The sequence below is a fragment of the Peromyscus eremicus genome, chromosome 8a, assembly GCF_949786415.1.
Source record: "Peromyscus eremicus chromosome 8a, PerEre_H2_v1, whole genome shotgun sequence".
NCBI classification, from domain to species: Eukaryota; Metazoa; Chordata; class Mammalia; order Rodentia; family Cricetidae; genus Peromyscus; species Peromyscus eremicus.
The window spans coordinates 98364441-98392380 of NC_081423.1; the positions used below are offsets into that span (position 1 = coordinate 98364441).

General features: G+C 52.9%; 1 protein-coding gene across 2 annotated transcripts; it reads right to left on the minus strand.

Annotated features, from left to right (window-relative positions):
* Positions 1-436: 436 nt before the first annotated feature.
* On the minus strand, positions 437-27929 carry Qrich2 (glutamine rich 2). Of its 2 annotated transcripts, XM_059272169.1 has the most exons (21): positions 27099-27929; positions 26901-26993; positions 22510-22569; positions 21934-22044; positions 15975-18305; positions 13517-15938; positions 12963-13048; positions 12463-12554; positions 11988-12102; positions 8032-8286; positions 6818-6940; positions 6637-6711; positions 6351-6515; positions 6089-6210; positions 5378-5443; positions 5052-5153; positions 4404-4604; positions 3897-4032; positions 3145-3232; positions 2245-2436; positions 437-672 (listed from the first exon to the last, which is right to left on the minus strand). In XM_059272169.1, exons 1-21 carry the CDS (start codon positions 27729-27731, stop codon positions 482-484), a joined length of 7659 nt encoding a protein of 2552 aa, XP_059128152.1. In that variant the 5' UTR covers positions 27732-27929; the 3' UTR covers positions 437-481. The 2 variants fall into 2 exon arrangements, with proteins under 2 accessions (XP_059128152.1, XP_059128151.1); XM_059272168.1 differs by having other exon boundaries at positions 13517-18305.
* Positions 27930-27940: the final 11 nt, after the last annotated feature.

Below are 27940 nucleotides of genomic sequence, written 5' to 3' on the forward strand. Positions count from 1 at the left end.
GTATGGGTTTGTTCTGGCTGGAAGCTGTGTGCGGAGCCAGGAGCTCCCTGAGCAGCAGCAGTAGAACTGCTGTACAAACACCATGGGTCCTGGTACACCTACTCAGAATTCCCGGGACCGGTCCTACAGACTGGAAGATAGTTAGCATTGTCAGATGAGCACTGGTAATGTGAACAGGCCCAGCCTGTCCCCAGGTTCCCAGAACCAGGTCTGGAGTCTTGCCCCAGCATTCCTCCCTGCCCTGGGTGCAACATCCTCCCTCTCTGAGCTGCGTCCTCAGAGCAGCTCAGCGGGGCTTGAGTTCTAGCTCCCCAACCATAAACCAGACCTACTTCAGATGTGGAGGAGACCTAAAAGCCCAGGACTGCTTGGCCAGTAGCAGGCACCTACCTTCTGCTCACTCCATCTTCTTGAAGCAGGACAGCAGAGACATCTCTTGGTATCCAAACGCCTTATTTAAAACTTTTATTTATATCTCTGTCTAGTGAGCAGTGGTGGACCTCGGTCCCCGGGTAGGCTCCTCCATCCCCTGCCCAGGATGCCCACCCATGTGCATGTTCAGCCCATCTGGGCTACCCCGCAGACTTGCCATCTCTGTGGGGGTGGATGTGTGGGCCACACTCGGCTGGGTGAGGCGCCCCTCAGAGGAAAGAGGTCTGTCTTTCTTTCGCCCTGAAGAAATTGCAAGACAGGAGGGCCTCAGCTTGCTCTGCCTGGTCCCCCATGCCCACCAGGGTCCACTCTAGCTTGTCTAAGGCTTGAGCAAATTGTTAACTGTTTTAGCCAGGCTGCTGGGCTGGGCCTCACCAGCATTCCTGGCTGTTCCTGAGCAAATGCTTTAAGGCCCTTCTATGATCCCTGGATAGGAGGGAGCATTTAGTAATAACCCCCTCTGCGGGATCCCGGAAGAACCTGCCTCTTTGATGATGACTCCTGTTCTTTTAGAGGCTGTGTGGGCAACACTCACACAGGACCAGGAATTTTTCCAACTTCTATATGGTAAGAGTTTCTAAGTAGAAAGTGGCATGCTTGAGATAAAGAAGCCAAGGACCCAGGAGCGAGTCACTAAAACATGCTGTTGTGGCCCATTCCCACTGGTCACCAGTGCCGGCCCTTGAATTCCAGCTTGGCCACTTCCTGTTCCACCTCTCAGTGCCCCATTTCCCTAGTCGTTCCTGGGGCCAGTGTTAGTTTCTCCCTTTTAGTGTAGGGTGTGAATTAAAGCTGGTTCATAGACAAACCACCTAAACAGCCTGGCCAGCGAGAAGCCCTTAGTGATGGTATGGCACCATGGCCCCCATGCCTCTGTGCCCATCTCTGCTACAGGCTCTCATGAATGTAGGGATGAAAGTATGTTACAGAGCTCAGAGGTTTGTTTTTTTTTTTTTTTTTTCCCCCATTTTTCGAGACAGGGTTTCGCTGTGTAGTTTTGGTGCCTGTCCTGGAGCTCCCTCTGTAGACCAGGCCAGGCTGGCCTTGAACTCACTGGCTCTGTCTCCCTAGTGCTGGGATTAAAGCGTGCGCCACCACCGCCTGGCCAGAGTTCAGAGGTCTTAACTGGGGTTCAGGGGTTGTGTATGAGTGTCGAGATTCTTGGGTCTCCTGCAAGCATTCACAAAACACAGTGTGTGCGGGCTGCTAGCAAGCCTCCCTGCATCTTAGGGCTGCTGATGCTGCACACGTACACACCCCATGTCAGGTGAGGGGAGAGATTGACTTAGTCACCTGGTAGTGTGGGTCCTAGCCTCACATTCTAGCAAGGACCACAGGCCTTCTGTGGTAGAACCCAGAGGCCCCTAGCCCCTTGGCCTTCTATCTGGTCTAGCTTTTCAGGGGAGACCAGGAACTCTAGGGGCTTTCCAGAGTAGAGGATACCTACAGGCTAGGGTCAGAGTGGCGGGGGTGGGATGGGGGTGGGTGGAAGGGAGTGGTCATATCCTGGGACCACAGCCTGGCTCTTAGTGCATTTGTGTGTTTGAGCAGGGAACACCTTGGGCCTGGAGCCAGAGGGCTGTGTGCATCTCTGTCCCTATGTCCTCTCGTGTGGAGTAGGACAGCAACAGTGTTCACCTCAGAGACCTGGCACATACCAAACATTCCGCAACTGGGTTTTCGCAATTCTCCCTCCCATCTCATCCCTTAGCTCCCTGGCCCTTGCTGTCTCCAGCCTGGGCTAGAAGAGAGGGCTGTCCGGAAGGAAGGAAAGCCTTGGGGATAGCGTTCAGGCTGCCAGAAGGAAGCTACCTGAGTTGCTGTCAGCCGTCTGTGCGCTCTGAGGTCGAGAGGGTGGCAGGCCGCTGTGGCCCAGGGATGGCTGTCTGTTCATGTGGGGCCGGGCGTGCTGGGCCTGCTGGAGTTGCTGCAGCTGCTGCAGCTGCTGGAACTGTTGTAACTGCTGCAGCTGCTGCAGCTGCTTCGACTTGTGCTTTGCCATTCCTGGGGCCGGGAGGGAGGGAGGGCAAGCACCCAGGGGTCAGCGCCAAGTGAGCTGTGGGAGCCCGAGTCCATGAGGAGCCCAGCCGGGGGGGGGGGGGGGGGGGGGGGGGGGAATCCTTGACAGGCTCCACTTGTGGCGGCTACACCCCTTAGAAACTCTTGGTTCGTCACACATCTACCTGCCCGTCGGTCTGCTAATCCATGCACCCACCCACCCAGGTTCTCTGAGGACTTGTACACATCAGCCTTGTGTAGGGACTGAGTGAGTTTCTGGCCCAGGCTGGTGGTTCAGGAAGGAGATAACAGGGAAGGCCCAAGGCATGATGGGAAGTGATCAGCCATATGCTTCTGGTATGAACTAGAAGTGGGCCTTCAGGAGCCTTGGTGTTGGAATAAGGGCCCTTTGCTGAGTTTTGAAAAGTCAGTTACGGCTTGGCCGCCCTGATCCAGGGAACTGAGGCGGAGGCAGGAGAGCTCCGCTGTGGTGGTGTGAGGGGGAGGGCCAGCAAGAAAGGACAGAGCCTCTGCGGAGCGATTGGCTGGGTCTGGCTGCTGCTCTCCACCAGAAAGCAGCCACCTGGCTTCAGGGAGGAGAAAGAAAAGTCTCAGGGCCCAGGGGCCCAAGACATGCCTGTACCGAGAGAGACAAATGTCCTTTGGAACCCAAGCAAGAACCCCGAAGGAGCTCAAGGCGATCCGGACGCTCACCATCTTTCCCTAGGATGCCTGGCAACCTTGTATCCATTCGTCCCTTGTAGATGTGTCCATCAAGGCCCAAGATGTCGACCTCATCGTGCTATAGAGGGATGCAACATCCTGAGTTTCCTCCCGGGAGGCTTAGAGTGTAGAGGCTGTCAGCCAGTGCTCAGAGGCCTCCCTGGGAACTGAGGCCTGGGCCACACGCCTGGAATCCTGGCTCTGGGGAGACTGAGGCAGCAGGTTTCCCACTCACTTCAAGGCCAGTCTGGGAGATAAAGCTAGTACCAGCCCAGCCAGGACTATAAAAAGCAAGGCCCAGTGGCAAGAAAGCAAGACCCCTGCGTGTGAGTCTGGGCTGAGTGCAAGATGAGGGGTCGGGTGGTGTTCAGAGGCCGGCGATGGAAGGCAGTAGTGGAGTGTCTGAGAGAGATGGGTGGAAGGATGGCAGTCCACTCAGCAGAGCCTGGGGCTTGATGTGGGCAAGAACTGTACATCCTAGCTACTTTGGGAGGCTGAGGCAGAAGGATCCTGAGTTCAAGGCCTGCCTGAGGACTTGGTAAGACCGTGTCTTAAAAATAAAAGGTGTGTAACAGAGGTCAGGGAGATAGCTCCGTGGTAAAGGGCTTGCCCAGCGATCTCTAGGACAGCAAGGAAGGGAAGGAGGGTAGAGGGGGGTCAAGGAAGAGGGTCTAGTGATGGGCTTTGGGTGTTCTTCCAGAAGGGGCATGGCGGGGCTAGCCTCCCCATGGCTCCCATCACACCTTCATGGCAATCTGGATCTCCTCCAGTGGGGACAGGTGCTGCGGGCGGTTTCGGCGGTAAGGGTAGGTGAGGGTGTGGCTGCCGCCACAGCGACGGGGCACAGTTGAGTAGGTGTAATCTGCCGTGTCTACTCCCCTGGGATGCAGACACAGGGAGTCACCAGGAGTGTTACGTGGGACAGGCAGGTGAGTCTGTGGCCATACGCGCCACACACCATGCATATGCACCACTCTCATACATACACTCACACACACTCACTCACACACACACTCACACACTCACACACACTCTCACTCTAACACACACACACGCTCACACACACACTCTAACACACGCTCACACACACTCTAACACATACACTCACATACACACTCACAAACTCTCACCCCTTCACTCCACCTCCACCTCTGGCAATGGGGTGAGGCATTTGCTCTTACACCCTGGGCAAATAGAAGCCACGCTTGGTCATCAGGGACCTGTGTGTCCCCGGACTCTTGTCCTCCTACCGTTTGTAGCACGGGTGGCTGAGGCACTGAGCATGCAGCAGCTCTCGGATCATCTGGCTGCTGGCCTTCACAGAGCCTCCGAAGTGGATCTGCACTTTCTCGATGTCCATCAGCATCTTGGAGTGCATGCTGCGCAGGCGTCCCACGCTCCTCTCCATCTGTGACAGATCACCTCGAGCGAAGCTGCCGCCCAGCTTCAGGCTGTGAGACGAGGGCAGAGGGAAGGAGGTTGACCTGGGCCAGACAGAGCTCTGGAGGAGGCACTTTTCTCCTGGACCTTGTGTTCACACTTCCTTTGGCCCCAGAACCCTGTTCTGCAGGACCCTGTGTGAACTGAGCTAGAGGCCCATGCCATGTGCCCTTGACTGAGGGCTGAGGGCCACTAGGCATCTCAGCAACTCTAAGAGACCTGTGAAGGACCAGACTTGCTGGGGAAGCTTTTCCTTAGACTCAAAAGCCCTCTTCCCCCACAAAACAAATACTTAAAATGTAACAAAAAAATGTAAGCACAAAACAAAAAAGAGAGCAGTCTAGCCCCCATCCTGACCCTCGGCAGAGGCCCTCAGTAGTACTCCCAGGGTGCCCTCTGGAGCCATCTTGCCCCTCCCAGCCCACCCCTGCCCTGCCCAGGATCCCACAGCCCCATACTTGCGGCTCTGCTGTCGGACCTGTTCTAGCTCGAACACAGTATAAGGCCGGACAGAACGGTGCCCCGGCATGCTGGGAACTATAGGGGTCATAGAGATGACTCTAGGCAGGCAGAGGAAGGAGAGGGGAGGCTGTGAAAAATCCCACCTCTCAGCAACACCAGCCACCCACTGCCATGTTCTGAGGGACGTTCCTAACTGCTCAGTGTGGGCCCCTAGAAAGGCCCAGAGACCCGGGACAAGAGGTAAGATGAGTGGGGACAGGGAGACACACCCCCAGCCTTCTCTCTACCCCCCAGATGCTGTGGGGGAGGTGTGGGCACTCACTGTCCAGTCACAGCTGTCTCCAAGGGACGGTCACAGGACAGGCAGTGGAAATGAGCCAAGAGCTGCCTGTCAGGAACAGGATATAGCACAGCAGGTGAGATCCAGAGCGTTAGGCCCTCTTGTGGGACGGGCCTACTGGCAGCTCAGTCCACGAGGTGGCAGATCCTGCCCTACTTCCTGGGCATTCACCTGGTCCTAACCATCCCTTCCAAGCACACATCCTGCTGGATCAGCCATCCAACTCAGTACCTTGTGTGTGTGCCTCTGGTGCCCCCTGGTGGCCATGAGTGGGATTTCCCTAGCCAAATTCCCAAGGGGCATCTTGGTCATCTTTGTGCCCCAGAAATGCAGTATAGCACGATCCAACACCAAGAACCTTGCACCTCCCTACTGCCTTTCTCCACCATCAGCTGAAGGATCTGTCCAAGTTTTTAGTGGGTGGGTGTTTCTGGACAGGGTTTCTCTGTGTAGCAGCCCTGACTGTCCTGGAACTCACTTTGTAGACCAGGCTGACCTTGAACTCACAGAGATCCTCCTGCCTCTGCCTCCCGAGTGCTGAGATTAAAGGTGTGTGCCACCAGGCCCTGCTAAGCTAGTCAACTCTAAAATGCAGCCCTTCCGCCTGGTTGTCAGTTCGGGGTAGAATAGGCCCTCTAGGGCTGCCCAGCCAGCCTGCCACCTCCACGTTCCGCACTGTCTTCCTGGTCTCACCTCCGCATGGCAGCTGCCTCGTCGGCCTGGTAGAGTGGGGAGCGCTCTTTGAGCTGCTGCCGCAGCGATTTCCAGCGGTCCTCCAGCATCTGCTTCACTGGGTCCAGCTCCAGGCGGTCCAGCTGGGAGATGGGCACCAGGTGAGCTTAAGGCAGCAGGTGGGTGGGGGGAGGGGTCTAGCCTTGGAGAAAGTGGTGGTGTCTGAAGGCAGGGGCTTGCGTGGAGAGCATCCTAGCCCGCCTGTACCTTCCCCCGCCCTCACCTTGCTGTCCATCTCTGCCAGGAGCTTGTCCACAAGTTTCTGCCAGTCCTGCTCCTGGCCACTCATCTTGGCCACCAGTTCCTGCATCATGTGGTTCAGCTGCTCGGTGGTGGCATCAAACTGGATGCGGCTCACTTTGGATGCCAGAGCACTCTTGTCCGCTTTCTGCATGAGAGAAGAGCATGGGGTAGGCGTGTCCCTCCATTCCTCCTGTTGGCCCCATATCCCCCACCCCCCTGCGCTGGCCGGGAAGGAGACAGAGAGGCTCCTGGGGTCTGGTGCTCACTACATCAATCTCCATCTCCAGATGCTCTCGGTCAGCCTTTTCCTTATCCAGTCTCTCTATTCCCTGGTACAGCACCTGGGGACCCACAGAACAGAGACAAGGAAGTCAGCAATGCTGAGTGGCGGGCGTGGACAGGGCTGGTGAGCCCCATCCCCACCCCAGGCGCCCTGTGGCTGCTCACTTCAATGTCTTTCTGCTTCTGCCGATGGTCCTCAATGAGGTTGCTGGTAGTGACGTTGAGCTTCTCACAGTCACCCTGGACCTGCAGGATGGCACTCTGCACGTGGCCCAGTAGCTCCTCATCCTGCAGCAGTGAGTGACAGGGAGGCTCTTGGGAGGCTGCTGAGCCACCTCCTAAGCAGTCCCCTTTGGTCCCCATAAGCGGTAGGCTGCCTTTAGAACTACGACTGAAAGTCAGGTGTGGTAGTGCCAGCCAGACCTCCCAACACTCAGGAAGCTAAGATTGGAAGTTCCAGTAGAGTCTGGGCTGTGTAGTGGGGCTCTAACAGACAAGGACAAAGCTTGGGAGGTGGCCCCACACGAAAAGGTATTTGTTGCTAAGCCTGGTGAGCTGCCTTCAATCCCCAGGACCTACATGGTGGACAGAAGGAACTGACTCCTGTAAGTGGTCCCCTGACCTCTGCCAGGATTCCATGATATGGACATGTGCGTGCATACGTGTGTGCGCGCGCGCGTGTGTGTGCGTGTGTGTGTGTGTGTGTGTGTGTGTGCAATAAACTCATAAATGTTAAAAAACAAAACCATCACCCAACACACATGCTCACTTCAAAGCCACCTGGCTTTCTCCAGTGTCACTCACTGACACCTGTGTCCCTCAACTGGAGGTAGTCCCCAGTCCCCCACATACTGATGGACTGGTATCAGTGGCCTTTGGAGTCACCAGAGAGGTGACTGAGGCTCAGATGTGCTCTGTTGTGCCATGATCTCTGAGAGGTGAGATGTGGGCAGCCATCTGAACTATGTCCGAGTCCCTGAGTTCAAGAGCAGAAACCAGGATCTGGTGGTGACCCCCACGCCAGCAGCAAGCTTTCCCTCCAGGGGAAGTCTAGAAAGTGTTGGAGACACTGGCAATCGAGGGGAGCTGTGTCCTGCAGCTCTAACGGTGGGTGTCCCTGTGTCCCACAGTGGCTACTGTTCCATCCTTGGTCAGCCAGCTCCACCCCACCCGCTGAGCACATCCTCCCTATCCTCTGCTGCCGCCTTCGCTGGGGCCTGTGTAAGGACCAAGGTCTTATGTGGGATCTGGCTAGAGGGCTCCACCCTGGGGACCTGACCCTCAAGCTCTCGCACTGGCTCCTGCGGGCCCCTGGGAAGGCAGCCCTCTGTCAGGGGCCACCTCTAGCCATCCTGTGAGGGAGCTGAGCAGAGACTTGCCTGGCTCTGCAGCTTGGCCTTCTTGGAGGGCCTGGAGGCAGCCAGGCCGCTGACCATGTCCTGCAGCTGCTCGTAACGCTGTACCAGCAGACTGACTTGATGGCTCACATCCAGGCTGCAGGCTGGACAGGTGGCCTCAGGGTCGATCTGGCCAGGCACCAGGGTGCTCAGGGACTTGTGTGGGGTTATGCTCATGGATAGCAGTGTGGAGGAGGAGCTCAGCATGCTTTCGATGATGGTTCTGAGTTTGTCCAGCTGGATGCAGGACAGACATGAAGGGGGAAGGAAGGGAGGTCAAAACCACATCCAACCACTGGTGTGACACATTCTACCTCACCCCTGCTATGACACAGGACAGTTGCTGCCTCCTCAGCACCTCACAGAGGATACTGCACACAGTAGACAGTTGAGCTCTACCCATCAAAATAGTTTTCCAAATACCTTTTCTGCCAGCGGACAGCGTTAATGATGGAGAAAGCATATGTGTTTGTGGGGAATTTCTCCAGCCAGTCTATGGGTTCAGTGTAAGGACACAACTTCTGTAGCTCAGTCCTAAAAGGATGTTCTCACGGGCTCTCTGATGATGCAATGCTCTTTCAGCATTGGGAGCGTGAACAGTGGGCTTTTACATGCTCTCACTCACTCAGGATGTAAACTTTTAACAATAAAGGAGTGTAAGAAGTGCATATATAGCTGCATGGATCTCTCGGGGTGTGAAGGTGCAAGTTCCTTCCAGGGAGAGCTGTTCAGCCTGGTCCTCCTGCTTGCCTCTTCTCTCCATGGTCTTAGCTTGTTACCGCCAATGATTGGTCCTGGGTGGCCAGCTGGAGTCAAGAGCAACCCACCTAGACCTGCTAAGGATGCTGTCCAGCTCCATGAAGGGGCGCCATCCCCTTCCTAGTGGGCAGTGACACCTACATGCTGCAGAGCTTAGGGAAGATATTTGAGACTGTGTGAGAGACACACAAGTTGCTGGATGACAGAAGGGAAGGAGACGCACAGCCAGACGTGAGGAAGAAGGAAGATACACATGTGTAGAAGGCCAGGCAGAGGCCGTCCGTCCGAGCGAGCTGCCTGCCTGGGAGTCAGCTCTCCCGCCCTTTGCAGGCGGCATGCAACACATTGCACATTTGTTCTGGGCCCACACAGTAGGAGCTTGCTAAGGAAGGGTCCTGGGCTGAGGCCGGAGCAGCAGGTGGTGGCTGCTAGGGTAGAAAAAGGCATATGGTTCTCTCTCAGAGTCAATCCCCAAAAAGTTGGCTGTCTCGGTGGAACCTTCGAGAGGCAGAGCCAGGTGGATCTCTGTGAGTTCAAGGCCAGCCTGGTCTATAGAGCGAGATCCCGGACAGGCACCAAAACTACACGGAGAAACCCTGTCTCGAAAAACAAAACAACAACAACAAAAAAATTGTTTTAAAAAGTGTATCTCTGGGAAATTAGTACCAGGAGGACATTTCAGAAAGAACAGCATATGTGTGTTGGGAGGAAGGCGGGAAGGCCAGGTAGCAGAGCCTAGCGGTGCAGGTGGTGCAGAGGTGGAACCTCCTGGAAGGGATGTTAGGGTACCAGGAGCCTGGTTCTAGAGTGCTTGCCTAGGAGCCTGGGTTCCATCCCAGCACTGCAAAACACAGAAGGACTGCAGAGGAGGTGGGGTGGGGTGGGCTGGTTCTCCGCACCTAATGTGAGCTGGCAGGTGACCTGAGAGTCTGAACCGCTGCCTGCCCCACAGGACAGGCAGCTTGGAGTCACAAAGGAACCTGGGAGAGGGGGAACTGGGGAGTGTAGCACAGTGAGAAAGAACACTGTCTGGCATGTAAGGCTCCGGGCTTCATCTTTCCAGCACCATGCGTGCACAGGTACACAGGATGGCCACCAGGCACAGGAGAAGGTCTCAGCATCACTCGTTACTGGGCAAATGTCAATGCAAATCACACTAACACCTCACACCCACCAGAATGCATGTAGCTTTCCCAAAGGAAAAAAGAGGGAGGGGTTGGAGAGGTGGGTCCATGCCCAAGAGGAAAGAAGACACACTCACACAAATCTGCCCAGCCAGAATGGATTTTTTTTTCCAGACAGGGTTTCTCTGTGTAACATTCTTAGCTTTTCTGGACTAGCCTTGAACTCACAGAGATCCACCTGTCTCTGCCTCCTGAGTGCCACCACCGCCCAGCCCAGAATGGAATATTTTGGAGTCACAATGAAAGTGGATGCTGGGAGGCAGGCTTCGGTGGTGCACACCTTTAATGCCAGCATTCGGGAGGCAGAGGCAGGCGGATCTCTGTGAGTTCAAGGCCAACCTGGTCTACAGAGTGAGTTCCAGGACAGCCAGGGCTACACAAAAAAACTGAGGAAAGGGCTGGAGAGATGGCTCAGAGGTTAAGAGCACTGGCTGCTCTTCTAGAGGTCCTGAGTTCAATTCCCAGCAACCACATGGTGGCTTACAACCATCTGTAATGAGATCTGGTGTCCTTTTCTGGGATGTAGGGATACATGCAGACAGAACATTTTATACGTAATTAATAAATAAATCTTAAAAAAAAAAAAACTGGGGGGAAAATGGATGCTGGGATGGAGAGATGGCTCAATGGTTAGGAGCACTGACTGCTCTTGCAGCATCCACACGATGGCTCCCAACCATCTCTAACTCCAGATCCCCTGATGTCCTTTTCTGGACTCTGAGGGTACTGTATGCATCTGTACTGTATGCACACTTATATACATGAGGACCAAAGACTCAAAACATAAAAATAAATAAAATAAAGAGCTGGAGAGATGGCCTGGTGACTGAGAGCACGTACTCCTGAGTTTATTTCCCAGCACCCAGGCGGCTCCAGGAATCCAATGCCGCTACACTCCCCGAGCAGCACTCCCCTCCCCCGCCACAGGGCACACACACATTACTAAAGGCTGCCACCCATAGACAAGCTGGTGTGGGAAGAGCTCTTGGGGCCTCAGCCTTAGACAAGGAACTATGGGCAACTGAGGAATGCTGAGGGCAGAGGAGAGCATGTTCTCCTGGAAAGCCATACCAAAACCAAACAGCTACCCCTGAAAACACACAAATAACACACGGACGGACTGAGCAGGTTGTACTTTTTTTTTCTTCTTTTCTTCTTTTTTAAATTTTATGTGCACTGGTGTTGTGTCTGTATGAGGGTGTCGGGTACCCTGGATCTGGAGTTACAGACTGCTGTGAGGCACCATGTGGGTGCTGGGAATTGAACCCGGGTCCTCTGGAAGAGCAGCCAGTGCTCCTAACCACTGTGCAATCTCTCCAGTCCTGAGCAGATTGTACTTTTATATTTATGAATACACACACACTCACATACACTAATGAAAGAAAAAGAAACCGTGAATTCGAAAGAGAACAAGGAAGGGTTTATGGGAGGGCTTGAAGGAAGGAAAGGAAGGAGGAAATGATGTAATTCTATTATAATGTCAAAAAACAAACAATTATTAAAAATAATTAAATACAGTTAAAAGGTGTGTTTTCTGATATGTGAATTAAAGGAAATACACAACAGGAAGCAGGCAGTGAAGGCCCCTGTCTCAACTCCTGCAGCGATGCCCTTGTCCTTGGAGCCTCAGATCCAGCCTCACATCAGGATGGGGCTGAGCCCCCGCCCATAACTCCTCCCATACTGCAGCGCTTTGGGTGAGAAGCGCCCCCAAAGGCCTGTGTGTTTGAACACGCACTCCGAAGTTGTTGCTTCTTTGTGCAGATGGAAATGTAATCTGCTAGCTTCCTGTTCCGGCCGCCATACCTTCCCTGCCTGTTAGGAGGCCTTCCTCACCATGATGGACTCTATCCTTTCTAAGTTGCTTTTGGTCATGGCATTTTACCACAGTAACAGAAGAGTCACTCCACACAATGCCCCCAAACAGGGCTAGGCTGCCTTCTTTCTGCTCCTGACTCTAGGAGGGCCTTGGAGCCTTGGCCACAGACTGCTCACCTGATCCTGCAGGTAGAGGGAGGCTTCGGAGACTGAATTCTCCATGGCGGCCTTGCCTCGCTCTTGGCTCTCCCTCAGCTCAGACAGCTCCTTCTCGATGTCAGACACGGTGACTCTGCAATGTTCAAAGAACAGCTGCTTCTGCCACCAGCCCAGAACCCTGGTAGTGCAGAGGCTTGGCTGTCAGAGACACAGCAGGATAAGGACATCAGGAGCCTCTGTCTAGGGGTTTCAAATGGGGTCCTCTGGTGGGACATAGCATCTTTGTGCTCCTTCCCCAGTCCTGGTACCGACCTTAGGAATGTAGGGGGACTTCTACCAGATCTTGAAAAGTCTGGGACAAGCTGAAGAGTTGGTACAATCGAGATGAGAGACAGTGGTCAGTACAGGACATGGGGAGACAGAAGGTACCTCCACTGCCTGGGCCTTAACCATGATGCCAGCCAGGGCACCAGCTGCAGAGAGAGGGTGTCACCTGAGGATGCCCAGCTGCAAGCTCAGATGACTAGGCTTCACATCCTTCGTTGCAGAGCCTTCCGTATCCAGCAACTTCTGGATCTTTTCTAGCTACAAGCACAAAGGAGGTTAAGTGTCAGACAGATCTGAGTGTCTACTCCTGAAGGTGGACCTCAGGATATCCAGCCCTCTTCTATCTCATGGATAAAGCTGCTAGCAACGGAGACCCAGCAGCCTCTTGCAATGGCTTCTGTCTCTAAAGAGTCCCTAATAGGACTCCAGGGCTGTCACTTGTGGTATGAGGAGCAAATGTGTGTTAACGGGGCCACCTATATTTTAAAGGCTCTGAGTGTCCATCTTCATGACTGACAGCGGGTTGTGTTTTCTATATGACTGGGTAATAAGGATGTGCTGGGACCACAGCGGACGGAGACGGCCTGTGGGCATCTAGCCCAGCAGGAACCACTAAGTTTCTGATTCACCTGAGAATGCTAAGGAGGCTGGCCCTCCCTTACGCACTTTGGCCTTGTCCTGTCGAACTTCTCTGTTCAAGGCCTTTAGGCTCTTCAGCTGGTCTTGCAGGTCCTGAGGTATGGTCTTTTTGACTATGGAATACGGAGGCTACCATCAGGTAAGATTCCCATGGGTCTCCCTGCCTGTTTCCAGTCCCTTGATAAGGAATTGATCCCCGAGATCAAGTGGGAAGACTACTTGATCCTGTTTCTCTGGTCACTGGGCAAGGAGGGAGAGGAGCCGGGGGGGACCAGTATTTGCCCAAAGAGCCTCACCCACTGACCCTGCCACTTCCATCACAAACCGAGTTGTGACTGGGCACATGGGAACTTCATTCTGCCACTCTCTTTCTCATCCCCCGTCACCTCCAGGCCTTGCCCTCCCCTAGTCAGCCCCCGCTGCCCTGACAAAGGTGTAAAAGCCTGCCTCCCTGGAGTCTGTCTCCCCACAGGCTGTGGCTATGAATGGAGTCAGGTATGGGTAGAGCATGCTCTGCTGAGGAGAGAGGGAGCCCTGAGAAGAGCAAAGGCTACTTTCCCTCGGCAGCAAATGACACTCACCCATCATGGAGAGTAGGTACTGGATTTTCTCCAGGTCAGTCTGGCCGGCGTGTTCCTCATCCAAGTCCTTCATGCGATCCTTCAGTTCCACATAAAGGCCAATGATCTCGCCCATCAGGCGGAATGTCTCCACTGCCATGGGAAAGCTTGGAGCCAGTTTATCCAGTGATTCCTGTCGATCACTGCGGGTCTCACTTGTTGATGAGAATCGGTGGAGGTAGCTCAAGTCTCGAATCCTGGAGTCGGTGGTAGCTTGGTGTGAGCCCCCTGGGGTAGCCAATTCAAACTGGACTGAGGTAAGTTTCCTGCTCGGATCCCAGATGATGTGGCCAGATGTGTAAGCTCTGGGTTCTGGGCCACCGTAACTCGGGACAGCCTGTGTTTGATCGTACTGAACTGCACCTGGGATTGTTGGGCCTTCATCTGGAACTTGTTGGTCTGAGTCCTGATGGTCCAGGACAGGAAGTATATCTTGCCCAGCTTGGCCTTGTACTTGTTCAGAAGTTAGCATTTGCCGCTGATATGAATCTGGAAAGCCATGAAGCTCTATGCCTGATGCTATGAAGCTTGGCTGACTAGTAATGGTTTGTCTGGAACCAGATGGATATGTACCAAGTGGAGCCATGTGCACACCAGGCTGAACCTGAGGGCCTGCACCAGGCTGAACTAAACCCTGAGGTCCTGCACCAGGCTGAACCTGAGGGCCTGCACCAGGCTGAACCTGAGGGCCTGCACCAGGCTGAACCTGAGGGCCTGCACCAGGCTGAACCTGAGGGCCTGCACCAGGCTGAACCAATCCCTGAGGGCCTGCACCAGGCTGAACCAAACCACGAGGGCCTATGCCAGGCTGAACCAAGCCAAGAGGGCCTGCACCAGGCTGAACCAAGCCCTGAGGGATTGCACCAGGCTGAACCAAGCCCTGAGGGATTGCACCAGGCTGAACTCTTCCTAGCTGCATCATACTAAACCAACCTGACCTAGGCTGCAACAAGCCAGGCTGACCTGTCCCAGGCTGCAACAAACCAGGCTGATCTGCCCCAGGCTGCAACAAGCCAGGCTGATCAGCCCCAGGCTGCAACAAGCCAGGCTGATCTGCCCCAGGCTGCAACAAGCCAGGCTGATCTGCCCCAGGCTGCAACAAGCCAGGCTGATCTGCCCCAGGCTGCAACAAGCCAGGCTGATCTGCCCCAGGCTGCAACAAACCAGGCTGATCTGCCCCAGGCTGCAGTGAGTCACTCTGATCCATGCTAGGCTGCTGTGAATCACTCCTTTCTTCCCCAAGCTGCTGAGAGCCACGCTGATCCATGCCAGGCTGCACTGAGCTTGGCTGATCCATTCCAGGTTGTACTAGGTCACGCTGATCCCTGACAGGCTGCACCAGGCCTTGCTGATCCATGACAGGCTGCATCAGCCTAGGCTGAACTATTCCAGGCTGTGTTAAGCTACGATGATCCATGACTAGCTGCACCAGACCATACTGATCCCTGATAGGCTGCACCAGGCCTTGTTGATCCATGACAGGCTGCATCAGCCTAGGCTGAACTACTCCAGGCTGCTTTAAGCCACGCTGATCCATGATAGGCTGCACAAGCCTCGGTTGAACTGCTCCAGGCTGCATCAGGCCACGCTGATCCATGACAGGCTGCACCAGCCTCGGTTGAACTGCTCCAGGCTGCATCAGGCCACGCTGATCCATGATAGGCTGCACCAGCCTCGGTTGAACTGCTCCAGGCCGCATCAGGCCACGCTGATCCATGACAGGCTGCACCAGCCTCGGCTGAACTGCTCCAGGCTGCACCAGGCCACGCTGAATTGCACCAGATTCCACAAAACCATACTGATACATCCTAGGTTGTGCTAAGCCATGCTGGTCCGTGCCAGGCTGCACCAAGCCACTCTGGTATACTCTAGGCTGTGCCAAGCCAGACTGGTCTGCACTAAGTTGCACTGAGCCATGTTGAAGTGCTCGAGGTTGTGCCAAGTCAGGTTGTACCAAATCATGCTGATCCATGCCAGGTTGTGCCAAACCCTGCTGATCCATGCCAGGTTGGGCTAAGCTACTCTCATCTGCACCAGGTTGTACTGAACCACCATGATCCATTCCAGGTTGCATCCAATCAAGTCGATCTATGACAGGCTGCATCAAACCATGTTGATCTCCACCACGTTGGAGTAAACCATGTTGTGCTTCACTTGGCTGTATAAAACCATATTGATCAGCTCTTACCTGAACCAAACCATATTGACCTATAGCAGGTTGAACCAAGCCAGGTGAGTATGTTTCAGGCTGTACCCAACCACTAGGAAATGCCCCAGGTTGCACCAGGCCACGCTGATCTACACCTGGTTGCATCATGCCAGGTTGAATTGCACCTGGTTGCACCAGGGCTGGCTGGACTGCCCCTGGTTGCACCGGGCCAGGCTGGACTGCCCCTAGTTGCACCGGGCCAGGCTGGACTGCCCCTGGTTGCACCGGACCGGGCTGGACTGCCCCTGGTTGCACCTGGCCAGGCTGGATTGCCCCTGGTTGCACCGGGCCAGGCTGGACTGCACCTGGTTGTGCCATATCAAGCTGATCTGCACCAGGCTGCACAAAACCACGCTGATGTATTTCAGGTTGTACCAAACTATCCTGAATTGCACCAAGTTGCATCAACCCAGGTGCATATACATCTGGCTGTACCAGCCTATGCTGAACTGCACCTGGTTGTACCAATCCATGGTGAGCCATTCCAAGTTGTGCCAAACCTTGTTGAGCTACACTAGGTTGTACCAAACCAGGCAGAAATGCACCAGGTTGTATCCCGCCATGTTGATCTGTGCTCGGTTGAACCCAAACAGGCTGACCTGTGCCAGGTTGCACTAAACCTTGTTGACCTGCACCAAGTTGTGCCAAACCAGGTGGATATACACCAGGTTGAATCAAGCTAGGCTGACCTGCACCAAGAGGTTGCATTATGCCAGGTTGAATTGCACCTGGTTGCATCATGCCAGGTTGAATTGCACCTGGTTGCATCATGCCAGGTTGAATTGCACCTGGTTGCACCGGGCCGGGCTGGACTGCCCCTGGTTGCATCATGCCAGGTTGAATTGCACCTGGTTGCACCGGGCCGGGCTGGACTGCCCCTGGTTGCATCATGCCAGGTTGAATTGCACCTGGTTGCACCAGGCCGGGCTGGACTGCCCCTGGTTGCACTGGGCCGGGCTGGACTGCCCCTGGTTGCACTGGGCCGGGCTGGACTGCCCCTGGTTGCACTGGGCCGGGCTGGACTGCCCCTGGTTGGTCTGTGCCAGGCTGTACCAAACCACGTTGATCTGCCCCTGGCTGTATTAAACTCTGCCTACCTGCTCCAGGATGTGCTGAACCTCTCCAACTTGTCCCAGGCTGCCCGAGACCCCGCCGATCTGCCGGCAAGGGCGCTGAACTACGCCGATCTGCAACAGACTGTACCAAACTTTGCCTATCTGTCCTAGCAGGTTCTGAACTACGCCTATCTGGTTCAGGCCTCATCAAAACACGTGGATCTACACCAGGCTGCACCACGCCACGCTGATCTACACCTGGCTGCACCACGCCACGCTGATCTACACCTGGCTGCACCACGCCACGCTGATCTACACCTGGCTGCACCACGCCACGCTGATCTACAATGGGCTGCACCAGGCCACGCTGATCTACACTGGGCTGCACCATGCCACGCTGATCTACAATGGGCTGCACCATGCCACGCTGATCTACAATGGGCTGCACCACGCCACGCTGATCTACACTGGGCTGCACCATGCCACGCTGATCTACACCAGGTTGTATGAAGCCTGGTGCTTCTGAGCTGGGCTGCCCAAAACCTTGTTGATCTGTACTCACTTGTGTCAGACCAGGTGACACCAAGCCATACTGATCTGGAAGAGATGGAGGGAATGCATGCTGGTCTATGCCAGGCATTACCAATCTCTGCTGATCCACACCAGGGGGAATCAGCCCTTGCTGACCTGTGCCTAATATTACGAATCCATGCTGATCTATGCCAACTGGTATCAACCCTTGCCTATCCATGTCCCATGGTCCCAGACCACTGTCATACATGACAGCCTGTTCCATGCCATGTTGGTCTGTTCTAGGAAGCATCATAACTTGCTGATATGTGCTGAATGGAACTGTAGCAAGCTGAGCTGTACGAAGTCTTTCCAGTCCTTGTTGACCCCTGTCAGGTACTGATGGTGGCAGCACACCACTCTGATCCATACCAAAAGGTACCAATCCCTGGTCATCCATTTCTGGTGGTAATACACCAAGCTGGCCCATAGTGAAGGGTACCACAGCATGAGGATAAGTGCCAGGATACAGGATTGCAGGTTGATCCATGACAAATGGTCCAATCCCATGCACATCTGGAGTTGGGTAGACTAGACCCTGACTAATGGGCACCCCACCATACTGGTCTCTGGCTGGGAGTAAGCCCTGTTGAGTTGGGCCAGGCTGTTGTTCATCTCTTCTTTGACGTGTGGAAGCTACATAGTCCCCAGTCCTCTGGCGATCTGTTTCTGCGGTAATCTGGGATGGCTCGCGGGCCCCTGGGTGCAGATCTCGAAATCCAGCACTCTCGTCTCCTCTAATAATTCTTTCAGTGGGGTGTTCTACACCACTGGTTAAGATCTGTTCTGGGCCACCAGTGGAACCCCGAGCTTGGTCAGCAGTGGAGGCCTTGGGAAATATTCCACTGGGAAACTCATTTGATGTCAACGATGTCATTTTGCGCCTGCCAAATGTTGCTGTTGATGAATCTGAGCTCTGGGTAAAGAGGAAGAGGGAAATTGGTTACATCTAATAAAGAAGCTGTAAAAGCTGAAAGGAAGGCCATCTTGGGCCATCTTTCCATCTTGACTAGGATGATTTAAGATCCTTGCAGAAAAGAAGCCCTGTGCAAGTGTGTGTGTGTGTGTGTGTGTGTGTGTGTGTGTGTGTGTGTGTGTGAAAGAGAGAGAGAGAGAGAGAGAGAGAGAGAGAGAGAGAGAGAGAGAGAGAGAGAGAGAGAGAGAGAAAACATGAAAACATGTGCAATGCTGGGATTAAACCTGGGTTGTGGAAATATTAGCAGTTCCTCTGCCACTGGACCGTATTCAGAGACCTTTGTTTTTCTTTATTGAGGCAAGGTCTCCACAAATCATCTAGCTGGCCTTGAACTCACTCTGTAGCCTAGGCAAGCCTCGCACTTCTCATCCTCCTGCCCCACCTCTGGGGTGCTGAGATTACAGCTGTGCACAACCACGCCTGGTTTACCAGCACCAGGAGGACTGACCCCAGCATTTTGCACATGCTCAGCAAGTAGTATACCAACCAGCCACGGCCCCAGCCCCTGGTTTGGCTCTTTTGTTTTTGTTTTTAAAAGATTTATTTATTATGTACACAATGTTCTGTCTGCATGTATGCCTGCACACCAGAAAAGGGCACCAGATCTCATTATGGATAGCTGTGAGCCACCGTGTAGTTGCTGGGAATTGAACTCAGGACCTCTGGAAGAGCAGCCAGTACTCTTAACTGCTGAGCCATCTCTCCAGCCCTGGTTTGGCTTTTTTTTTTTTTTTTTTTTTTTTTTTTTGGTTTTTCGAGACAGGGTTTCTCTGTGTAGCTTTGCGCCTTTCCTGGGACTCACTTGGTAGCCCAGGCTGGCCTCGAACTCACAGAGATCCGCCTGCCTCTGCCTCCCGAGTGCTGGGATTAAAGGCGTGCGCCACCACCGCCCGGCTGGTTTGGCTTTTTAAGACAACCCCCAGGTTGGTCTTGAATTTACAACCTTCCTTCCATACTTACTGGGATTAAACAGCCACTCCCTACCTCTTACAAAGACCTTTGTGGTAATGTCTTATCTGCAAGATCCAGGGGACTCTCCTTCAAGATCCTTTACTTCATCAGACCTACAAAGTCTCTTTTGTCATTAAAAAGGTAACAATGGAGGTTTTTAGGAATGAGAATGTAGATGTTCTTGAGGGCTATTAACTCATCACAGAGACTACAGATACAGTCTGTGAGCTCCCTCACAGAAAGCGGACATGGCGGCTACAGAGGACAAGGGGGCACTGTTTGTACAAGGGCAGCAGATGAGACCAATGTCTTTCTGAGGATGTTGAACGGGTGAACAGAGCAGAGTCCTAGGAAAAATGAAACTTGATTCAGAATATATTCACTGGGGGGCTGGTGAGATGGCTCAGCCACCAAGCCTGACCTGAGTACAGCCCCTGGGACCCATGGTGTGGAAGGAGGGGACTGCCTCTTTAAGGTTGTCCATTGACCTCCATACAGGCAGGCATCCTGGAATGCACACAGTCATACACATACACAGACACACAGATTAAGTTAAAGTGTAGTGAAAGTATATACATTGTAACCCCAACCACAACAGTTTAAAGAACCCAGTATCTCTAAGTGTCTCAAAATACATATTGCAAGATTTTGAAGCAGTTGCTATGGGAATCTCTCCTGATCAGCACTTTAGCCGTCACACACAGCAGGGACAGCCTACAGTCTACCCACTGGTTCATCTTGGTCTTCCTCCCGTTTTAACTTCAAAGTTCTGGGGAGATTTGGGATTTGTATGCCTTAAGATTATGAGGAGGGCCAGCAGTGGTGGCGCATGCCTTAAATCCCAGCACTTGGGAGGAAGAGGCAGGAAGATCTCTGAGTTCGAGGCCAGCCTGGTCTACAGAGTGAGTTCTAGGACAGCCAGGGCTACACAGACAAACCTGTCTCAAAAATACATAACCAAAAAACAAACAAACAAACAAACAAATAAATAAATACATAGATAGATAAAGGTGAGTAGGAACAAAATCATTTACTGGCTGTAAGGATTATGTTCTTATTATGTCACCAGCCTGCTACGGTGTCCCAGCCTAAAGAGCGCGTGTGCCCTCTCTGTGCTCTCTTTCCGCACTCTCTCCTTCCGTATTCTCTCCCCTCCGCGCGGTCTCTCTCTCTCTCTCTCTCTCTCTCTCTCTCTCTCTCTCTCTCTCTCTCTCTCTCTCTCCCTCTCTCTCTCTCTCTCCCAATAAAGCTCTAGAAAGATAACCATGGCTCGTGATTCTTCCACCACCCCAGCCACGAGCGCCGCTGCTTAACCAACGTTGGCCATTCTTGTTTGTGAATATGTGTGTGTGTGTGTGTGTGTGTATGTTTGTGGAGGCCTGAGACAGTCATTGTGTGTCTTCCTCGGGCCCTCTCCTTACTCTTTCTGAGGCAGGGTCGGTCTCTCATGGAACTGTGAGCTCACCAATTCAGCATGACTGGCTGGCTGGCAGACCCCAGGCATCCTCTTATACCTCCCTCCTCAGAACTCAGATTACAGGTACACACTTCTGTGCCTGGCTTTACGGGGCTGCTGGGAACTCAACTCAGGTTTCCATGCTGCACCTGCTCACTGACTGACTCTCCCTAGCCTGCCCTGGATTTTTCTCTTCTTCCTGGCTCTCAACAGGACCGGCAAAGTAAGACTTTTGCTTACACTCTAGCCTGCCAGCCACCGAAGCTTGCTGTTTCATAGGCTTTTGTTTCTTTGTTTTGTTTTTGTTTTTTTTAGACAGAGTTTCTCTGTGTAGCAGCCCTGGCTGTCCTGGAACTCACTCTGTAGATCAGGCTACTAGACTAGACCTCGAACTCACAGAGATCCGCCTGCCTCTGCCTCCCAAGTGTTGGGATTAAAGGCTTGTGTCACCACCGCCTGGCTCTTAGGCATTTTTTTAAATTAAATTTTTATTATTTAGTTAGTTATTTTTGAGACAGGGTCTCACTACATAGTCATGGATGACCTGGAACTCTTGATGTGAATCAGTGAATCCTGCCTAAGGAGGACATGTGAAAATAACTAAGGTTGCCAAGCACGTGGTGACGATCATGTGATGATCATGTGATGATCATGTGTGCCATTTCAGGATGGACAGCTGCATCAGCAGGGGCTACTTGCTAGACCACACATTCCAGTTCTGGTCACCCTGGTCCATAAGTGTTAAGGAATGAATGCTTTTTAGATGGACTGTAAAAGCTCCAGGAGCCAGGAAAACCACCCTTGGGCATCATGTTCCACCCAGCGCACTGGCAGAGCTCAACAACGTGGGCACTGACGTACAGTTTAGGTGGGAGGAGGCTTAAAGAACAAAATACACCCCCTCCATGTGCCGTGTGGACTCTAAACTGGGGCTGCATACAACAGCAATAGGTAGACAGCGTGAAGATGTGCTTCCCAAACCCAGGAATTTATCCGCTTCACTTAGGTCAGTGTCATCCTGGGAAAAAATATTTTAAGTAGCCACAATGCACAAAATAAATTACGAAGATCCAAATACCAAAATATGGAACAGTGGTAAATATGAGAGATGTTCTCTGGAACCCCACCCAGTGCCTCTGCCCAGGACCCCTGTTTGTTTACCCCTCTTGAGGCCTTCCACCCATCACTGATGGCTTGTTCCAGCTCTTCCCAGGTGACCATGGTGATTTCTTCACTACCCGGAGCAAGATTCAGCCTCCGACTTAATTGATCCTGTCAGTAACAGATCAGGACACAGACACACACACATCTGTTAAGCATGAATGCACATACACACTCGCCCTGCAGATCTGACCCACAGGGTTGGGTGGGTGCTATCAACATCACCAGCCCCAGGAAGATTCACTGGCCGGAAGTACAGAATTGCCTGGCTGGTTTGTCTCACACCAACTCTGAATAGAACCCTGAGCAGAGATGGCAGGGACTCACCCCTCTATCTGGAAGTGGTGCCTCTTGGGGCAGAGTGCCTGTACCCCCTATCCCCAAAGGGTACAGATGCTGGTGGGGGCGGGAGTTGGGACCATCTCTAGAGAGAAGCTAGGCTGAAGAGAAGCCCTCTACCGGCCCCCCACTCCCCCCCACCCCGCCCCCGCCCCGCACCGCCCCCCGCCGCCAACCCCTCACCCCCCACCCCCCACCCCTGCCACCGGGCCTTTCCCCAGGGCTTGTCCATATTACCAGATATTCCTCTCGGTCTTTGACCACCTTCTCCAGTTCATTAACACGCTGAAGGAGTTCCTGGAAACAGTTTGGAAATGGACCATCACTCAGCCTTCCTGTCTGCACACACATGCACACACACACATGCATGCACACACACATGCATGCACACACGTGCACACTGCCTTGGTGCAAGGGAGAGAAGGAAATGAGGTGTGTGTGGCTTTTAGTGAAGGGTTTTCTAGCTTCTCCCTAGCCTTACCCGGCAGGTCAAGCCAGGTTCCTAGTTCTCTTCCTGGTCACTGGGAAGGAGGAAGTGGACTGCAGTGTCACAGTAGTAATGGGGTACAGTGTGCCCAGCCAGTGTTCATGTGGGGTAAGACTCCTGGCCCTAGCTTCACCTCACACTACCCACTACCAAAAGCTTCTAGCCCTATAAGCACAAGGCCCACCTTTTCTCTCCAAAATCAAGTACCTGGTCCCTCAGCATCCTGGCAGCCTGAGCCACGGGAGGAGAAAAGCCCCAAGGGTCCCGGCAAGTGACCAGCACTTCAGTCCTTCTTTATCACTTTTGCTGACCTCCAGGGCCTGAGACTACATGCCAATCTCAAAAGTTTGAAAAAGGCCAGGCATGGTGTTGCATGCCTGTTACCCCAGTCCTTGGTGTGTGTGTGTGGGGGAGGGGGGGTTAGAAGGGTCAGGAGGTCACTATCAGCCTTGGCTACACAGTTAAATTCAAGGCCAGCTGGACTACAAGGAGACCTTGTTTCAAAAAAAAAAAAAAAGGCAGGGCAGTGGTGGTGCATGCCTTTAATCCCAGGCCAATCTGGTCTACACAGAGAGCTCAAGGACAGCCAGGGCTACACAGAGAAACCCTGTCTCTGAAAAAAAAATTTTTTTTTCCAAAAACAGAGAAAATGAGCTTTTCTGCCCAGAGCCAAGATGTAGGGTGGAGGATCCCCTGGACCGTGCAATGCCTAGGCCGGGATAAAAGCTGAGAGAGATGGCCTCCTCTGGCCTGTCTTGCGTCCCTTTCTCTATCCGATCTCTCCACCCTTTCTTCCTGATGGCCCCACCCCTTCACACAGGGCCACCTGTAACCCTTGACCTAATCTGTGTTAGAAGTTGGAGAGATGGCTCAGAGGTTAAGAGCACTGACTGCTCTTCCAGAGGTCCTGAGTTCAATTCCCAGCAACCACATGGTGGCTCACAACCATCTGTAATGAGATCCGGTGCCCTCTTCTGGCCTGCAGGGATACATGCAGACACAACACTGTATACATAATAAATAAATAAATCTTTAAAAAAAAAAAAAAAAAAAAAAAGTTGGGCCTAGCAGTGTTCAGCTAGAGCTGATTTGTTTTGTGTCCCCTGGTGCTCACGGGACGGTGTCCACGAGGAGTCACCGGGATAAACTTCTCCCTCAGGAAAATCCAAGGCCAAATCCAAGTGTCCCTGCCTGCTGTACCTGCATCTGTAACTATGGGACACTGGTGTCCGACTTCCTCCCCTCACCCAGGACTGATCCTTGGGTCTCAATATGCACTACCTGATTTCTTTATTCTCTCTGTAGGGGGTGGAGTCCCGAATGAATGTGTGCTATTGACATGGGCACAGCTGTGTGACGTACCCCAGGGCCTTAGAACCAGAGAGGAATGGCAGAGCACCCCCTAGCCCCATCAGGCTCGGGGCAATGGCAAAGCCTTTCTCTCTCTGGTCCGTGTGTTCACAGTATGTGGAGAAGACACCCACTGTAGCACTCCTCCTCCGTGGATATTTCCAGACTGAAGGCTGCTGCCCTACACACTGCTCCATCCGAGACTGACTAAAGCTGCCTCTGTGTTTGTCTGTGTACAATAACTCCTTGTTCACCTGAGCTTTGGGGCATGGTGATTTCTCCTCCTGAGAGCCTGGACCACTCAATCCCAGCTTTCTCCCCCAAACCCCCAACCCTCACCCTCTTCTGTGTGTTTGTGTGGCCCAGCACTCCTGCACTCCCCAGGCTGGCCTAAAATTTGCCGTAGCTGACTGGCCTGGCCTTGAATTTGCAGCAATCCTTAATTCTCAGCCTCCCAAGTGCTCTTGGGATTAAAGGTAGTAACTACCATTCCTTACTTACTTTTTATTAATTCGCTTTGTGTGATGGTTTGAATAAGAATGATCCCCATAGGCTCCTATATTTCAGTGTTGAGGGAGTGGTACTATTTAAGAAGGATTAGGAGGTGTGGCCTTGCCAGAGGAAGGGTGTCACTGGGGGTGGGCTCTGAGCTCAAGCCAACGCCCACCCGATCTCTCTCTCCTGCTGCCTGTGGATCTGGTTGCAGAGATGTCAGCTACTTCTCCTGCGTCATGTTCTGCCTGTGTGCCACCATGTGCCCCACCAAAACAGTGGACGGAACCTCTGAAACTGTAAGCAAGCCCAAAGATTAAATGCTTTCTGTTTTCCCCATTTTTTTTTTTTTAAGCCTGGCGTGATCAGACACCAGCCGGCCTGGGAACTGAACCTGGGTCCTCTGGAACATCAGTCAGTGCTCTTAACCACTGAGCCACCTCTCTCCTCAAATGCTTTCTTTTATAAGGAAGTCATGGTGTCTCTTCACAGCAACAGAACACTGACTAAAACACGTTGTTTGCTTTGACACAGGGTCTCACTGTGTATCCCTGGAATAGCTCTGTAGACCAGGCTGGCCTCAAACTCACAGAGATCTGCCTGCCTCTGCTTCCCAAGTGCTGGGATTAAAGGAACCATTCCAACAGGATAGCCTCTCTCTCTCTCTCTCTCTCTCTCTCTCTCTCTCTCTCTCTCTCTCTTTCTCTCTCTGTATATTTTGAGACAGGGTTTCTCTGTGTATCCTTGGCTGTCCTAGAACTCACTCTATAGACCAGGCTGGCCTTGAACTCACAGAGATCCACCTGCCTCTGCCTCCTGAGTGCTGGGATTAAAGGTGTGCGCCACTACCACACAGTTTATTTTTTTAATAGGGAATTACGTTCCTTTTTAAAAATGATTTTTCTTTTAATTTTTTTCATTTTATTTTTATGTGCATTGGTGTTTTGCCTGCATGTATGTCTGTGTGAGGATGTTGGATCCTGGAACTGGCATTATAGAGACAGTTGTGAACTGTCATATGGGTGCTTGGAATTGAACTCAGGTCCTTTGGAAGATCAGCCAGGCTCTTAACTACTGAGCCATCTCTCCAGCCCTGATAGTCTCCATTTTTAAGGAGAATTCATTTTAAGAGTATTCTGTGATGTCAGCTACCCTCTACGTCAGCGCTAGGTCAGTTTAGGTTTTATAGGTATCTTTTTCTTTTTTTTTTTTTTTGATTTTTCGAAACAGGGTTTCTCTGTAGCTTTGCGCCTTTCCTGGAACTCACTTGGTAGCCCAGGCTGGCCTCGAACTCACAGAGATCCGCCTGGCTCTGCCTCCCGAGTGCTGGGATTAAAGGCGTGTGCCACCACCGCCCGGCTTATAGGTATCTTGATATTTTTTAAAGATTTATTTATTTTTATTTTATGTGCATGTATGTCTGTGTAAGGGTGCCAGAGCCCCTGGAACTGGAGTTACAGACAGTTGTGAGCCACCATGTGGTTGCTGGGAATTGAACCCAGGTCCTCTGGAAGAGCAGCCTGTGTTTTAACCTCTGAACCAAGTCTCCAACCCCTCTTGATAGGTTATTAATGGTCCTAGGAAACAGGGGGTGGGACTGCAGAGACGGCTCGGCAAGTAAGAGCACGGGCTGCTTTGTGGTTTGTTTTTTTTTCTTCCAGATTGATTTATTTATTACGTATACAGTGTTCTGTCTGCATATATGCATGAAGGCCAGAAGAGGGCACCAGATCTCATCATAGATGGTTGTGAGCCTCCATGTGGTTGCTGGGAATTGAACTCAGGACATTTAGAAGAGAACACTAGCTGTTTTTGTAGAGGACCAAGGTATGGTTCCTTGTACCTACATGGTTGCTCACGATATCTGTAATTCCAGTTCCAGGAATCTGACACCCTCTTCAAGACTCCTCAGGCAGTGGATGTATGTGGGTGTACATACAGGCAAGCAAAACACTCATACACATAAAAATAAAAATGAACAAATCACACACAATAAAAACGAACCAGGCAGAGGTGGCACATGCCTTTCATCTCAGCATTCAGGAGACAGAGACAGGCAGATCTCTGTGAGTTCAAAGCCAGCCTGGTCTATACAGAGTGAGTTCCAGGACAGCCAGGGCTATACAGTGAAACCCTGTCTCAAAAAAAAAAAAAAAAAAAAAAAAACAAGACAAAAAAAAGAAAGAAAGAAAAAAGAAAAAAAATCCACAAACAAGCAAAAAGAAAAGAAAAGAAAAAGGAGGAGAGTGTGGCAAAGGACCACCCCACTTGTGAGGTGTGGTCCCTAGGATGTCCTCACCTGGGCATTCAGTTCAGGGAACTCCTGCACCTTCTGGTGGGCTTCTTTCAGGGCTTTTACATCTTCTACGAGGTCTTGGAGCACATTCATGGGCTGCAAGGGAGAGTAGGAGCTGTGTGAGGCCAGACCTAGCACACACACCTTTCCAGCTTAGGGACTGGGTATCGTGGAGGAGCCTCTGTAGGTCAGTGTACCCACCTTGGGTGGGCTGATATCTTTCTGAGTCTTCGAGAGCCTTGATTGTATCCCCTGGGGGGACATCCCAGCTGTGGGCTCAGACTTCTCCTGTATCTCTATGGATTCATAGATCCTGGTGGACTTTGTCGGAGATATCTGTGGGGATATCTGTGAGGATATACGTGGAGATGTCTGTGGGGGCACCAGAGTCATCTCCTCTTCCAGCCTTTGGAACTCCGGGTAGAGGTCAGAGACTCCGGAGATGTGCTCCACGTGTGTGGCAATGCCCTGCACTTTGTTGTCCATATTCTTAATCTGCTTGCTGAGGTCCAGTACCTGGGTGCCCAGGTCCTTCACCTGGCTCTCCAGCGTCTGCGGAGGCAGGGACGGTCTGGACAGACTCCGGCGCCTCTCTTTGCTGCTTGACACATGCGGGGTGCTAAGGGAGCTTCGGACCACATCAGCGGAGCGGCCAGACTCAGCCGACGGGGAGTGGAAGTCAATAACTACCCCTTGGAGGTTGAGGCTCTTGAGCATGGCCACTATCAGTGTGTGCAGGGCCGTGAAGTTCACCGCTCCCACCTCCGGAGTGCCGATTGCCAGGTCGGCCAGCTCCCGGAGGGAGACTCTGTTGGTCGCTAACGACGGCGGCATCGTGTGCTCTGTTGGGATCCGTGGGAGGCTCAGGGAGGAAGGGCGACGAGGCGCCCCCCGCTCCTCGCAGGTCTATGGGGCCATCGGGCTCTCAGCAGTGACTCGGCTTGTGGGTTTGTGGCCTCCTAGCTGGAGCCCTGGGCTCCGCTCTCCTCGTCCTGCTCTCGGCCAGCGGACGTTTGGAACGAGGGCGCACGGTTTGCCGCCCC

Bases quoted from the DNA above. Each gene is read 5' to 3' on its own strand.
- Qrich2 (XM_059272168.1), bottom strand. From the start codon at position 27,731: ATGCCGCCGTCGTTAGCGACCAACAGAGTCTCCCTCCGGGAGCTGGCC. The intron at 22,570-26,900 runs GTGAGGACATCC...AACTGTTTCCAG, and splicing joins TCCCTGAACTGAATGCCCAG to GAACTCCTTCAGCGTGTTAA. The intron at 6,211-6,350 runs GTGAGGGCGGGG...CCCATCTCCCAG, and splicing joins TGGCAGAGATGGACAGCAAG to CTGGACCGCCTGGAGCTGGA.